The sequence below is a fragment of the Equus przewalskii genome, chromosome 1 (assembly GCF_037783145.1).
Source record: "Equus przewalskii isolate Varuska chromosome 1, EquPr2, whole genome shotgun sequence".
Lineage (NCBI taxonomy): Eukaryota > Metazoa > Chordata > Mammalia > Perissodactyla > Equidae > Equus > Equus przewalskii.
Window position 1 is genome coordinate 145,526,069 of NC_091831.1, and position 14,363 is coordinate 145,540,431.

Below are 14,363 nucleotides of genomic sequence, written 5' to 3' on the forward strand. Positions count from 1 at the left end.
CATCATAAGTTTCCAACAAAAATTAATAGAATAGAAACCAAGAAACCCAGTTATGTGGGGACAGAGTTGCATTTCCCTTAGCTCCCTGGTAAGGTGACAGTAATTTGTTCTTGCATAAAATTTAATGCTGAAACTTCAAATATGAACTTTGAGAACATTCTGGCGCTCAGAAACCCTGGCCACCTTCCCCACTCCTTGGTTCCCTATCCACCAGCACAGCCTACTGCTAGATGACTCTTGTGTTCTTGGAGGCCAGCACTGTCAGAAAACACATTCATACCTCTTTATACCAAAAAAGTGATAGACAGATATTTACAAATGAATTAGCAAAGCTTCCTAAATAATGCCCTCTGCATAACTGGTGTAGTTTAACCTCCATAAATTGCTCAGCTACTGTCAGGAGGGGCCCTGCACAGGACTGAAGAGACCTTAGAAGTCAGCTAGCCTCAGCTTCAGTACTCGTCTTCTACCTACCAGGGCCTTTGGAGCCTTCTCTGAGCCTTGCTTTCCTCATCTGTGTGAGTACAGTAGGTACTCAATACCTATGCTCCCTGAACTGCTGAGTCACTTAAGAACCTTAAAAGACATAGCTGCCTAAAGATAGATACAGTCATCAGAAGGTGCCAGGTCACCTCTGAGTTTGACTCAAACCCTGCCCAGTCCCCTTGAAGCCACACAGAGTGCCCACCTCTTCAGAGATGGGTCCCTGGGCAGGGCTCTCACCTAACAGCACATAGAGATGGGCAGACAGTGAACCTGAGCACAGCTGAGTAGAGGTGGGTAGGGATCTCCACTGTTGCCCATGTGGGTATGGAAGCTATGGCGGCAGCCAGCCTGGTATCCAGTCCAAAGTCACATGCACCCTAGGACTGCGGGGCTCCTGGCTCAGCCCTCTCTTTCATGAGTTTGTCTGTCATTGGACACAGAATCTGAAGAGGCTGTAGAAAGGACGACCAGGCACTGTGCAAGGCCCAATCCCATATATCGTATCATTTCAACTCCCAGAAGGAAGGAGGGAAGAGACGTTTGTGGCATGCCTTCCCTGGCAGGCTCACTGGAATCCTTTCCCATTATTGTCTCACTTAATCCTCATGCCAGCCCTGGGACGTAGATATTATTTTTCCTGGTTTATAGATAAGAAGATGAAAGTTCCAGGAGGCCACAATTTACAAGGCCTGAGTGGGAGAACAAGAATTTCAATTCAAGTCACTTGCCGTGCTTATGTATCTATAAGGAGCAGAAGCCCCCAGGAGACTTCCTCTCAGGAGAAGGTGGGAGCAGTCTTCTCACTGGGTTTCCAGTCCTTGTTACTAGGCCCTGTACTTCTTGCTCACCCAGGGCCAGGTCGGGGCCCTGCTGCAGACCCCACACATGGTCCCTCAGCTCATCTCATTGGGCTCTGGCTCAGAGCCTCCTGAGCAAGGAGAACAGTTCGGGAGCCTTTACTCTTGTTTTTAAGTAGAGTCACTTGGTGATATGCTACCAAGCGCTCGCCTTAATGCTGCTACAAAGAGAGCTGAAATAAGCTGGAGCACTCACTGTAATAAATACTGATGATTTCTATTAACAGAGAGGCAATTACTGGGCCCAGGGAATCTGGGGCATGCAGCCCTAGGGAGGACGGAAGAAGAGGAATCGTTTTGATAATTAAATGAGAGCAGAACAACACTTCGGCTGGGCTCCGCTTTCCTGGACTGATTAAAAAGCTGCTGTTCTTCCTGTCCACACTGATGGTTTCTTTTGGCCCAGAGTGTCCTGGTCTGGCTCTGGGACTAGGAAGAGGAGATCCTACCAACTCTGGGTGGGACAGCCAAGGGGCTCCAGTAGCCAGCTGGCTCACAATAATAGCCAAACTCTGAACTTGCACAAGCTGTGCTGAGCTCCCTACATCTGCTCTCAGCCCCCAACTCCTGGCAGGAGCTCCCCGCACAGCAAGCCTGCAGCTGCAGGAGGAGAGTGGAGCAAACCACTGGCAGCCAGTGTTGTCCCTGTTGCCCAGCCCTGACACATCTCCAACCACAGGAGCCACCATCTTGTTCCTTCCACAGGGCCCTGGGCCTCCTGCCTTGCTGAGGTTTATGGAGTGGTCAGATCCATCACAGATACTAGCCGGTACCCAGCCTTATTATGAGTCATGAAGGTGCCATTTATTCAGAGCCTGCATGTGCTAGGCACTTACATACACTATCTCATTTAATCTTTACAATACTGCCAAGAAGATATTTCTGTCCTCTTTTCAAGATGAAAGCACTGAGCCTCTGAGGGACTAATAACATGTCCAGAGTCACTGGTAAGGACAGTACTGGGACTCGAACCTCAAATTGTCTGAGTCTCAGTGCTGTGCTCTTTAAGTTATCATTCGTGGTCTTCCTTCTGGAGAGATGGCATTTATTTAGGAACAAGGTGAGACTCACTGCCAGTTCTGATAGAGACAAAAACCTACGAGACTACTGAAATCATTATATACAAATTTAATGTCAGTTCACCAAGTGGCTTTGTATCTATTCTGTATAGACCAGGAAAAAACTGATTTCAGCAGGATCTAAGTTAGATCAACTATATAAATAAAATTACAGTGTCATTCCTCTGCCCTTAAAATTGGATCATTACTTTCATAATCTAGCTACCTAGGCTCCTATCTAAACAAACCCCCTTCCCCATCTTGACAAGTTGCCCCTGACTTCAGAGAAACAGAACAAGAAGGAACATTGATGGCTCGCCCTCATCCTCAGGTGGGCCCCTCTTGGCTGCACTGTGGAGAGTGTTCAGTTTACTGCTGAAATGAAGAATTTGACCAAAGCCACTTAAGTGGCAAGTTTCCATCAATATTTCCATTTCTGAGCTGTCATAGGGTGACGCCAAGCCTCTTACGGGGTGCCACCGCCTCCTCATTTCCACTCTAGTTTCTTGTGGCCATGTTTAAGTATGTTGAAACTGGGTGCTTTTCATGATTGACTTAAGGTAAAGGTTCCCAGCTACAAGCTCTTTCAGCAGTGGGCATAAGTGTCTGGAGGAGCATGTGGAATCTTCTTCCCTAAGGTTTTTAAAGAATAATAAAGGCTTCATCCACCCAGATTGAATTAGGTTAAATCAGGCTCTTGAGAGGGGACTGGATGAGCCTGAGAGGCGTAACCACAAGAATGCCATGGTCTTGACTCTGTCACACCCAGGTTGTCCTCTGGGGTGGCAGCAGACAGAAGCCTACTTCATTGTATCCAGAGGCGGAACCTGTGGGTACTGCGCAAAGGTGGCCAGATGTCCCTACTTCCAAGAACCAGTCAATGCTGTGATTTCCAAAAATCCTTTTCTGGAGGCCGGCCCCATGGACGAGTGGTTACGTTTGCACGCTCCGCTGCAAGTGGCCCAGTGTTTCGTTGGTTCAAATCCTGGGCGTGGACATGGCACTGCTCATCAAACCACACTGAGGCGGTGTCCCACAGGCCACAACTAGAAGGACCCACAATGAAGAATATACAGCTATGTACCGGGGGGCTTTGGGGAGAAAAAGGAAAAAAATAATTTAAAAAAAATCTTTAAAAAAGAAACAAAAATCCTTTTCTGGGCAGAGTGATCATCTTAGGGTGAACTTTGATGATGATGAATTGATGTAGGTCAAGTTTAATGGTGGGTTCCATATGAACACTCAGTGCAAATCCATCTGCTCTCCAAGTAAAACACTGTTGGCCATGTCCTGGCAATGACTCATTTGGGCCATCTCCCTAAAATCAGATGGAAGTGATATTTCTCAATCTCTGTCCTCATTTTACAAATGAAGAAACTGAGGTTCAGAGAAGTTAAGTAACTCACAGAGCAAATAAGAAGTAGAGCTGGAGTCCTAAACCAGGACTGAATCTCTTTGCATAGGATAAAAAATTGAAAACAAATTTTTTGCCTCACAACTGTAGAAGTGAACTGAATTCTTACTGTTCTCTGATGTAGAGTGGGGCTGGTGATACCTACTATGTGGCTGTCAAGACCTGAGTTTTTATTCCACCTCCCAGATGCATTAGTGGCTCAGTCCTGTGGATACTGATTTCATCAGGATGGGAAGGAGACAGGGAGGAAAGACAGACCCCAGCTTGATAAGATGGAAGATCTAAGGAACAGGTTACTGCTCTCTGTGTCACTTCTTTCCTCGTCCTCATTTCCTTCTCTTTTTGTCATATAACTTGTCCTTTCACACACAGATCCCAAGGGCAGACTCACAACAAGAATGACACGTTAGATAGAAGAAACTGGAAAAGTTCCAGAGAAGGTGTCAGAGTGGCTGCCTGTTTGTGTTTTCATGCTGGTACAGATGTGAGGTTTGTCGCTGTAATTCCAAGTCCCACTCCTCACGTGCCAGAGACAAGTAACAAACATTCCAGCTGCCCTCTGTCCCTGTGGATGCCCAGGTGCTGGGGCCTAGTAGCGGCCTTCGTCTGCAACTGTTGCAGTGGAAGCAGTTGGAGAATGGCTCTCCTCACAGGAGAGACTGGATTGGGATTGCTCAAGGTGCTATTATTCCTTACTGGAATGAGGTGGTGTCTAATCAGGGTTTGTTCCCAGCTTGCTCCCTGGTCCAAATCAGCCAGGTCAAGAGAGCCAGCCCTGAGGTGTCTGGACAGTGCAGATGGACACTGCCAATCAGGTAACCTGGCCAGCACCGCCCAGCTCAGGAGAGGACCTTCTGTCCCCTTTGCTCTGGCCAGAGGGGCCTGTCACTGGGATGCCTCGCAGATCTCTGTCGCAGCCTGTCTCCTTCCCCTCCTGCCCACTTCACTTTCACCCCAAATCCCAAATGTATCATCGAGATTCCTTTTCTCCATGGTCCCCTAACAATGAGTGACATCTCCCTTTCTACCCCAATTCCCACACCCTCATTTCCTAACTCGCAAAATTGAAACCCATCAACATCAGGAAAAATAGTAAAATGTTAGATTTTTTTAAAAAAAGATTCTGTCTTCAGTTGAACAAATCTAATTAGTAGCAGCTATAGTAATATTGACAACAACACAACCACTAGCATATATTCAGTGCCTATGAAGCACAATGTAATAGGTAGTTAATATTATCAACCCTAGTTTTACAACAAGGAATCAGAACCACAGAGAAACGAGGGACCTGGTAAGGTCACACAGGCTGTGAGTGGCAGAGCCAGAACCTGAGCCTGCGTGGTCTGACCGGAGCCGTGGTCATGGCGCAGGTGCTCTTCTGCCCTGCCTTGGCTGCGGGGGTCGGGGGTGCAAGAAGAAGGCCCTTCCCCGCCAACCCCCTGCTTCTCTTCCCTACTTTTTATTCCCCGCCATCCACAGTCCTCAGCAGGCCCGACCCTGCGTTTCCATCCTTCCACCTGTTTTTCCTTCTAGGCCTTTCCTCTCTCTCAGAGAGCACTGTAAGACACCTTCCCCACCTCCACACTTGTGTCTTCCCCCCTTGTTTTTGCCCATATATGTACCCCCCACGGCAGAAACACTGGCCCCTCTTGCCTACCTCACTGTCTTACACCATCATCTAATAAGCATTTCCTGCGGGCCTGTTGTATGAGTCCAAATAAAGTAAGGTCTCCACCTTCAAGTCTCTGTCTTTCTGAACCTGCAGTTGTAGGACTTCCTTGGGTCCTGCCTGCACAGTGAGCGGAAGGCCTGTCGGTGCCCACCCTCTGTCTGAGGCAGGCTGCCTCCCTGCAAGCAGAGACCTCCCTCACCCCTTCTCCCAGGCATTCTTCCCTCAGAGGCCAGCCTCCTGCCCCAGATCTCTGCCAACCTGCTGGGTTAGCACTGGTGCCCCTGGCAGGGACTGTGCGCAGTGCTGATGCTCAGGTATTAACAGGTCACCAAGCGCTGATGACAGGCAGGAGGAGATCCAACCCCATGGCTTCAGTATCTCCATTCAGGTTATTTTTAAACAGCCTTTTGCCCTTGGTTTGAATGACATTGTACTTGCAGCCAAGTGTTGGGGTCACGACAGACCCTGAGGCGAGGATAATAACAACAATATGTTATTTGGAAATGTTTGCAAAACAGTTTATTTCCTGGGCCCAGACACTCACACCTGTAACCCTGACTCTAAGAGACAGTTTTAAGGCCAAACCATTTTTCCTGAGGCAAGGCTCTTGAGGGCCTGAGGGGACTTCACTGTTCTTAGGACTGATGAGGCTGAAGACCTGTGCCAGGCAGGCAAACCTGGGGGTGGGAAAGACTGGAAGAGCCTGACAGCCACAACCCCCACTTGCATGCTTCATGCCAGGTCCCTGACCCCGACCCCAACCCCATGCCCCCCAGACAGCTGTCCTGCACGCACATTTGACCAGCATCCTGGCATAATTTTCTAGCCACCTGAACACATTCAAACCCTGACAGAGAAATTTCTCACCTGAGGCCCCCATCGTAAAGGAGGCTCCTCTGAGAGACCACAGTGCATCAACTGGCTTTCTGTGCCCTGTCCTAGCAGAGAAAAGGCCTGGTCCTCACAGAGCTCATTCCCCATGTGAGGGAACGATGACCTGGACCTTCTCCTCCTTTGCTCAGCAGAACTTCAAGCCTGGTCTTTACAAACTGATGGTGACAGGTGACTAGGAGGCCTCTTTGTTGGTTCAGGCACCGTAGGGCTGAATGGCTGTTCCAATTGACTGGTTGCTTCTTTTCTTCAGCTAAACCTTCCTGAGCGAGCCCAGCGTGTAGGGCCACCATGCAAATGATAAGTGCCATTCTCTCTCTAACAGCTTTTTTGAGATACAATTCACACATTAAAAAATCATACTTTTAAAGTGTGTAACTCAGTATTTTTTAGTATATTCATTGAGTGATCACCACTATCTAATTTTAGAACATTTTCATCACCCCAAAAAAGAAACCCTATTAGCTGTCACTCCCCATCACCCCTTCCCCACAGCCCCTGCCAACCAGTAATCTTTTTGTCTCTATGGGTTTACCTGTTCTGAACGTGCCATATAAATGGAATCATACAACATGTGATCTTTTGTCACTGGAGGCTTACTTAGCATGTTTTTGAGGTTCATCCGTGTTGTAGCGTGCATCAGTACTTCACTCCTTTTTACTGCAGAATCGTATTCCACTGTATGGATGTATCACATTTTGTTTATTCATTTATCAGCTGATGGACATTTGGACTGTTTCCACTTTTTGACTGTTAGGAATAATCCCGCTATGAACATTGAACTTATGTTTTCAGTTCTCTTGGGAACATACCTGGGAGTAGAATTGCTGGGTCATATGGTAGCTTTGTGTTTAACAATTTGAAGAACTTCCAAATTGTTTTCCAAAGTGATTGCCCCATTTTATAATTCCACCAGCAATATGTGAGGGTTTGCCATTCTCTTTGGATGTTCATAACAGCCTTCTAAAATTGATGAAATTATAATCTACAACCTACAGTTAAGGCCACTGAGGCTAAGGTAAGTAATTTGCTTGTTTCTTCCAAAGGCTATGCTCTTCCCTCTGTGACCTACTACCAGGTATTAACCCTGTATCAGCGATGAACAACTGTGTTTCTCACGCTTTCACTTCTATGCCTGCATCACCCTGATGAGAAGTCTTGTGTTGCAGGATGTGTCAGGAAATGCTGCATTTCTGGCCTTCACTCCTTTTGGATTTGTTGTTCTGCAAGGAAATAAGAGGGTCCACTTCATTAAATGGTGAGTATCTTCATTTCCAAAACAGGCTTTTTATACCTCACCCACTGGGGAGGGCTGTGGTTCCCGTGTCCTTTGTCTGTGATTGGGTAGTTATGGTTCTGAGCCCTCTCCAAAGCCTTGCATCCATTATGGTATCTGATGAAGGTAGTGGTCTCTTCCTAGGGATCCTATTCTTCCAGAGGGGTGTTCCTGAGAGCCAACAGCCTCTCCAGAGAGAGGAAGGTGTGGGAAGTTGATTTCTAGGTAGGATGAGCAGCCTGGGGCTGGAGCCAATGTTAGGGAAGCAAAGTTCCCATGAGAACTGAGTCCTCAGGACTGTCCCCCACTGAGGGCCATAGCATCTGCATGAATGCTTACTCCTTTATCCAGTCTCCTAACAAAGGAGGTGTTCACAGTGACCCCTGAGGCACATATAAGTTACCTTGTTGCTCTGGCAAAACACCCTCCTCGGGCCAGCCCCCCACCATGGACACTGCCTCCAAGAGCACAGAAGCTGCTCCGTCTCTCTCTCATTCCTCTTTGGAGCTTAGGTGTCCTCAACCTCCAGGAGTGACATCCCCACTCTTTATTCCCTCTCCCACTCCCATTTCTAGTAGGCAAGAGCCACTGCCTCAACTGAAGCTACTCTGAACTGCTTCCTCTCTGCCCCATCTGTCTGGGGTGTGTTCTGCATGGCTCTGGGTGCTGATGCGCTACAGACTCTGGTTTGTTGATGGACATTTGTCTCTCCTGGAGACCCTTTTTCTGGCCTCATCAGAACACGTTGCATATTCTACTATGCCCCTGTGATTTCTGTGCCTTCTTGGGCCTTAGACTGCGAAGTCTAAGGTGGCAAACTCCTCCCATGGACTTGGACAAGTGGATTTCCTTGGCTCAGCAGAGCTCAGCTGAGAAACCTGCTCCTGTCATGGTTCCTTTGCCTTCTCCAGAAGAGCTAATGGGGAATCTGAGGACAGAACTGCTTCCTGGCAAGCTTCCTGCTGGGGGTACTGAAGGGCGTCTATCCTCCCATGTCCTCCTCAGCTCCCCTGCTGAGCTTGTGCACAAAAACCGCCTTTCCAACGCTTACCACTCTTGTGAAAAGTGGCAATATGATGGTCAACCAGAGTGCTAGTGACACTGCTCCTCAGATGTGCCCAACCAGGTGCCACCCCCAGAAAAACAGCCATTCACAAGGCAGCCTGCTGCAATGGAGGAAACAGTGTACACTTCAACACCCCCATTTGCTAGGCCACTCACTGCACTCTATGGGTGAAGATGTAAGAGTTTGGGGTCTCCTGTCCAACAAAATTCTTTTCTTTTCTTTTCTTTTTTTTGAGGGAGATTAGCCATGAGCTAACATCTGCTACCAATCCTCCTCTTTTTGCTGAGGAAGACTGGCCCTGAGCTAACATCCATGCCCATCTTCCCCTACTTTATATGTGGGACGCCTGCCACAGCGTGGCTTAACAAGCAGTGTGTAAGTCCACACCCAGGATCCGAACCGGCAAACCCCGGGCTGCCAAAGCAGAACGTGCGAACTTAACCACTGCGCCACCAAGCTGGCCCCCAAGATACTTTTCCTTAAAAGACAATGAGCAGAGTCAGGCCACCACTCTCCCAGTGAGGAGCACTCGCTGCCTGGATACAGCTGGAGTGTCTGATGTTCCTTAGAGGGCCTGGATCCTGAGCCACACTCTAACCAGGATAGTTGTCTCATTTCATCCCTGGTAGGGGGCATGTTTAGCTAGAAACAAGTAGGACACAGCTGTTACCGTCCTTAAAGTGTCCCTACCCCTCCAGAAGCCCTAATGCTCACCCCGTTCTGCTAGACCCTTTTCAACCTATGGCCTATCTCCCATCCCACTTTTCAGGAAGTCTCCTCTTCACTGTCTTGACTTTAAAATAATAGATATAAACCCAATCTCACTTCCAATAGAAAAGTCCTTATTTTCCTATCTTGCTTGTTGAAGCCTAGATGATCTGTGTGCTTGTTTGTATATTAATCAATTGATATTTATTGAATGCTGTGTATGAGAGAGATGGATTGGGAGGGAATCAAACAGGGAAGGAATACCACGTGGCTTGTATTAGCTCAAAACTAGTGGTCAGCAGTTGCGAACTCTCATCCTGACCCAGCCATGATTTCCAGGGAACAAGGGATGTTCTTCTGTCCAGCAGTAAATTAGGTGTGTGGTTCTCACCACCTTTCTGCTACTTCCTAGGATATTAAGGAAATCTCCCTAGAAATTGCAAAGAGGAAGAAGTCAAGTAGAGGCCGATATGCATGGTCAGACCTCTTTGGGGATCCCACATGGGTAGAAAAATAAAGACTCTGCTGCCAGTGAAGTGGGAGGGCCTTTGGGCTCCAGAGGGCAGCTGTGTCAGGCAATTGGAAGGGAAGTGAGGAGTGACCAATGCTGAAGCCTAGTTCTCTGGCTCTCAGGGACATCCACCTAAAACCCCAGTCACTTTTACATTTTGTAAGTGTAACCAAGGCTGAGAGCAGTATGTGGAGGTGAGGTCTAAGCCGTGCCATGTACAGTAACCATGTCACTTCTTCTGATTTGTGTCTGTCCCGCGGGTGACGTACCCCAGTATCCTGTTTGCCTCTTTTACTGCAGCCATTCACTGGGCTGGTGGCTTCAAGGATTTTTCTACAAAAACCCCTAAGCCCCTTTCCTGGTCAGTACGCTGCATGACTGTTCCATGTAATCTGTTCTCTCTCTTTGGTATGTTGCCCCGCCCACCCCACCCCACCCCTTGAGATCGTTTGACATTGTCTGCATTAAACTGCATTTTCCATCCAGTGGCACAGTCACTTGAAAGACTCAACTCCCTCAGAACCTGGTTGCAATGTTTTCATTATTTGCTGTATCTTGAACTTTGGCCTCATCAGCTACCTGTGGCATCTTACGTTTGACAGTCCCATCCAGATATGCACCTGTGTTATGAACCAAATCGTGAAATGGCCAGGACCACTCTAGCTAGACTCACTCTCCATGCAAATGTTTCCCTTTACAGCCACTGTTGATGAGCCCGAAATCCTATCACCCTATTATTATAGTGTGATTGACCAGAAAACTTTTGGATTGAACTGTTCCAACAACTGTTCTCTAAGGCTACTGCGCTGCTGTCTTGTTTCAGTTCTAATTTTGGCTAAAACTGTGTCTGTGCCTGGAGCCCCTTCCAGTCGGGGTGGGCTGTGCATCTACAAGACTTAGCTTTGAACAAGCAGCCCACAGTGAGGTGACAGGTGCTCTCTTTGTGCTTCTAGGAATGAGGTGACCAAGCTGAAATTTGAAGGAAAGACTTTCTATTTATACGTAAGTCAGAAAGAGGTGAGTGCTGACTTCCTTCTCTTCAGGGAGGGCTGGGCCACTGGGTTGGTTCCTGATGGCCAGGGCTGAACCAAAGTGGTCCATCCAGGTAGAGCTAAGCCACCTGCATGCTAAGCCAAGACCTGGAGGTAAGGGATGGGGAAGTGGCTAGGCTCTGGAGCACAGGACTTCCTCAGGGAGGCTGGTGACACCCAGAAGTTCCATACCTCCAGGAGCTGCAGTCAAAGTAAGATTCTTTTGCTTCCATTTGAAAATTCCAAAAAGATGATAAATACAAAAAAAATAAAGAAGAAAATTCCAGATGAGAGTGCCACTTTCTCTGGTGAAGGCTCTCTTGGTTCAACTTGTGCCAGCTGAGACTTACTTTGATTGGACCTGCTAGGTGTGAACTTATACGCTGAACTGAGCTCGGCCCCAGTGGGTCCTGTCGGCCTTGTCTTCCCTTCCAACTAGCCAGCTGCCAGGCAGCCCCTGCCCCATCTGAAGCCTCCCCCAGGAGTCATGGGGAGCCCTCAGACAGCTTAGAGGTCGGTGTCCTGGCCTACGTCACCCTTCACTTGTCCATTTACACTCAGCTATTTCTATGTGGGATTTTTTGTAGGAAAAGAAAATTATTCTCACATATTTTGCTCCAACTCCAGAAGCCTGCAAGCACCTCTGGAAATGTGGAATCGAGAACCAAGCCTTCTACAAGTGAGTGGACATATGTGACGGGGACTGCCTTTATCAGAGCCAGAGTCATAAAAGCTACTTTTAGAGGAATGATGGACAGGAAACTGAGAAAGGAGAAATGAGATGACAAGGCTGGGCTTCCTTATGAAACTCAGACCCCTTTCTGGGCATCTGTCTGTACCCCCTGGAGGGACAGAGCTGAGGTCTGGGAATGCGTCTCAGCAGAATTGCCCAAGTGGTCTGCCTTTCGACGTTCTTGGACAGCCCCACGTGGCAAAGTAGTTTTGGGTCTTTTCAGGGTAAGGCTTGGGCCAGAAAAAGCCCATGGGTGCCTGACTTGAAGTAAGTTGGTTCTGTGGAGCCATTCAGAGCCCTGGGAGGCCCAGAATACAGCAGCTCCGTGAAGGAGGAGGCACAGCCTGGAGCAGCTCCCTAAGCCTTAGAGAGACATGGGGCCCACTCCCCAGCGGATGGCCTAGTGCTGAGCTGGGGTTGATGCCAGTGCTTCCTGGTGTGTCACTGCCAGAGGTGTTGCCAATAACAGGCCAACTGCCCAGGAGCCTAGGGTGGGGTAGTTGGAGGGGGCAAGAACTTGTCTGTTACTGAGAAGCCAGCTTTCAGCCAAAGGCAAGAAGTTTGCTTACCAAAACGTTTTGTAAAGTACATGAAGCTTTTGTGCTCAGTTTTCTTTGATTAAGAAAGTGGTTATAAAAGCATTAGGGAGTAAAGAAATAGCCATCGAGAAACTGGGGTGATGCCAGATAAAGTATGTTTCAGTAAAACCCTTGGTCTTGTTTTAAAAATAGAATGCAATGACTTATGCTTTAATAAGCTGTATCTTAATCGGGACAACAGAAGACAGAGTGTCTGGTATATTCCGCCCCTGAAGGATCCTGGAGAGAACAGAATTGCTCTGGGCTGAGGGGTGGTCACCACGCTCCTCCCCAGTGAGCAGACTCTGCGACCCGCTGGCTGCTATGGGATGCTAGCCAGCAGAATTGGTCTCCTCCTCGTTACTAGGGCCACAGCCCACAAGCCGTTTCTTGGGCAGGCTTCCCGAATTGCTTAATAATTTCTATGCATTTCATACCAGCGTCAGGGATGAACTGAATGGGCAGCCTGAATTCTAATGTGAGTGGGCTTCTTTCTTCTTATGAAGAAGACACTCAGAAGAGACTTTTACATGACCAAATTTCCCTCCTGTTCAGTCCCTGGCTCTCCAAGGAAAGCCAAGAAAACTTTCAGCACCATTTATGAAGGCCTTTGTTTTTCCATCTGTATCATGGGAACAGAACTGTGCTACTGAACTGTGACCAAACTGTTTCTGAGTCTTCCCATTAACAGATCTCCACACTTAGCTAGCCCCGTCAACACCTACACTGGAAACCAAGGTCATTTTTCACTGTTTTCCATTGATTACTTAATGTTCTAATTAAGTGTTAAAAGCTTCTAGCCTAGGTCAGATCCCCAGTTTTGCCAAGTCTATAGCAGCGGCCACTTTGGCCTCACTCTGAGCATCTGTCACGTGCAGGTCCCTGGCCCTGCCTTTGGCCCAGTGCTTTGAAGGGAGCGGGTCAGACTCAAGAATATGCTTGGGCAGGAGGGCAAGTAGGCTCAGATCCTCACAGAGCCCTGAGACAGGTAGGGATGGTGTCTCCTGGCAACTGTTATTCATGGATTGCGGGACAGCTCCCTCCATAGTCAGTGCCCACTCATGACAAAGGCTTCAGACCCAGACCCGTTCCAGCTGGGTTAGCAGTAGAGGCACCCAGAGCATGGTTGGCTGAGTCGGGTCTTGGGAGACTTCACTCTGGACAGTTCTGCCCCAGCTTCCTTTTCTAAGTGTGAGAGAGCTATGGGATCAGAGAGGTCACCCAAGAGGATATTTCACAGTGCCCATGGCCTTCCAGAGTCTCCACATCAGCTGTCTACAGCCTTGAAAGTGATGTTAATAGGCATTCTGGGGTAGGGGGAATGGTTCCAAATTGAAATAAATGATGGAACTTTTATTAAAGTTAAGCTAGTTTCTTCATTTCAGGACTTCTCAGAGCCTTTAATATGATAATATACTGTAGGACTCTCCAAGAGGGAGATGGACTAGGAAAAGCAGCCCCTCCTTTCTTCTCCACCCACAATTACCCAGAGGTGGACGTGAATCATCAAATACTAGGACTGGAAGGGACTCCTGAGGTCAAGTAGTCGTAGCTCCATCATTTTATGGATAAGAAGACTGAGGCTAGGAGAGGAAAGGAAATTTGCCGAAGGTCACACTGCTAATAAGTGGCCTGGCTGAGACTGAGTGGGTGGCATTCTCTTATTCCCCCAGAGCATCTTCCCTAACATTTATTCCCTCAGTTCCCCTGGTGAATCCCATGAAGCACTCTTGGAGAGCCTCACTCTCCTGACACCAAAGTGGGTTTCAACATGACTGTCCCCAGCACTGAGGCCGGGAGCACAGCCCTTGGGTCCTAAAGGAAAGTCAGAGACAAGCGGGGCTGTGAGGGGCCTTTCCCTGAAGGGATTGCTCAAGTAGCCTTCGGAAGGAGCTGGGAATGCGCTGCCTTGGCCTGTGAGGCAGTTGCAGGCCATCTGTCACACTGGACTTTGCCTTGCTGCAGGCTGGAGAAGTCAAGCCAAGTCCGCACAGTGTCCAGCAGCAATTTATTCTTTAAAGGGAGCCGGTTCCGATACAGGTAAATAGTGACAGTAAGTAACCGTTATGGACCTATTTTCAG

General features: G+C 48.3%; 1 protein-coding gene across 1 annotated transcript in view; it reads left to right on the top strand.

Moving 5' to 3' along the window:
- The window catches only part of FRMD5 (FERM domain containing 5), a 300,493-nt gene that overhangs the window by 274,969 nt on the left and 11,161 nt on the right, over positions 1-14,363 (top strand). The window contains 4 exon segments of the mRNA XM_070581974.1: positions 7,548-7,636; positions 10,893-10,956; positions 11,558-11,649; positions 14,247-14,321. Of these exon segments, the coding sequence (XP_070438075.1) occupies positions 7,548-7,636; positions 10,893-10,956; positions 11,558-11,649; positions 14,247-14,321 (320 nt within the window).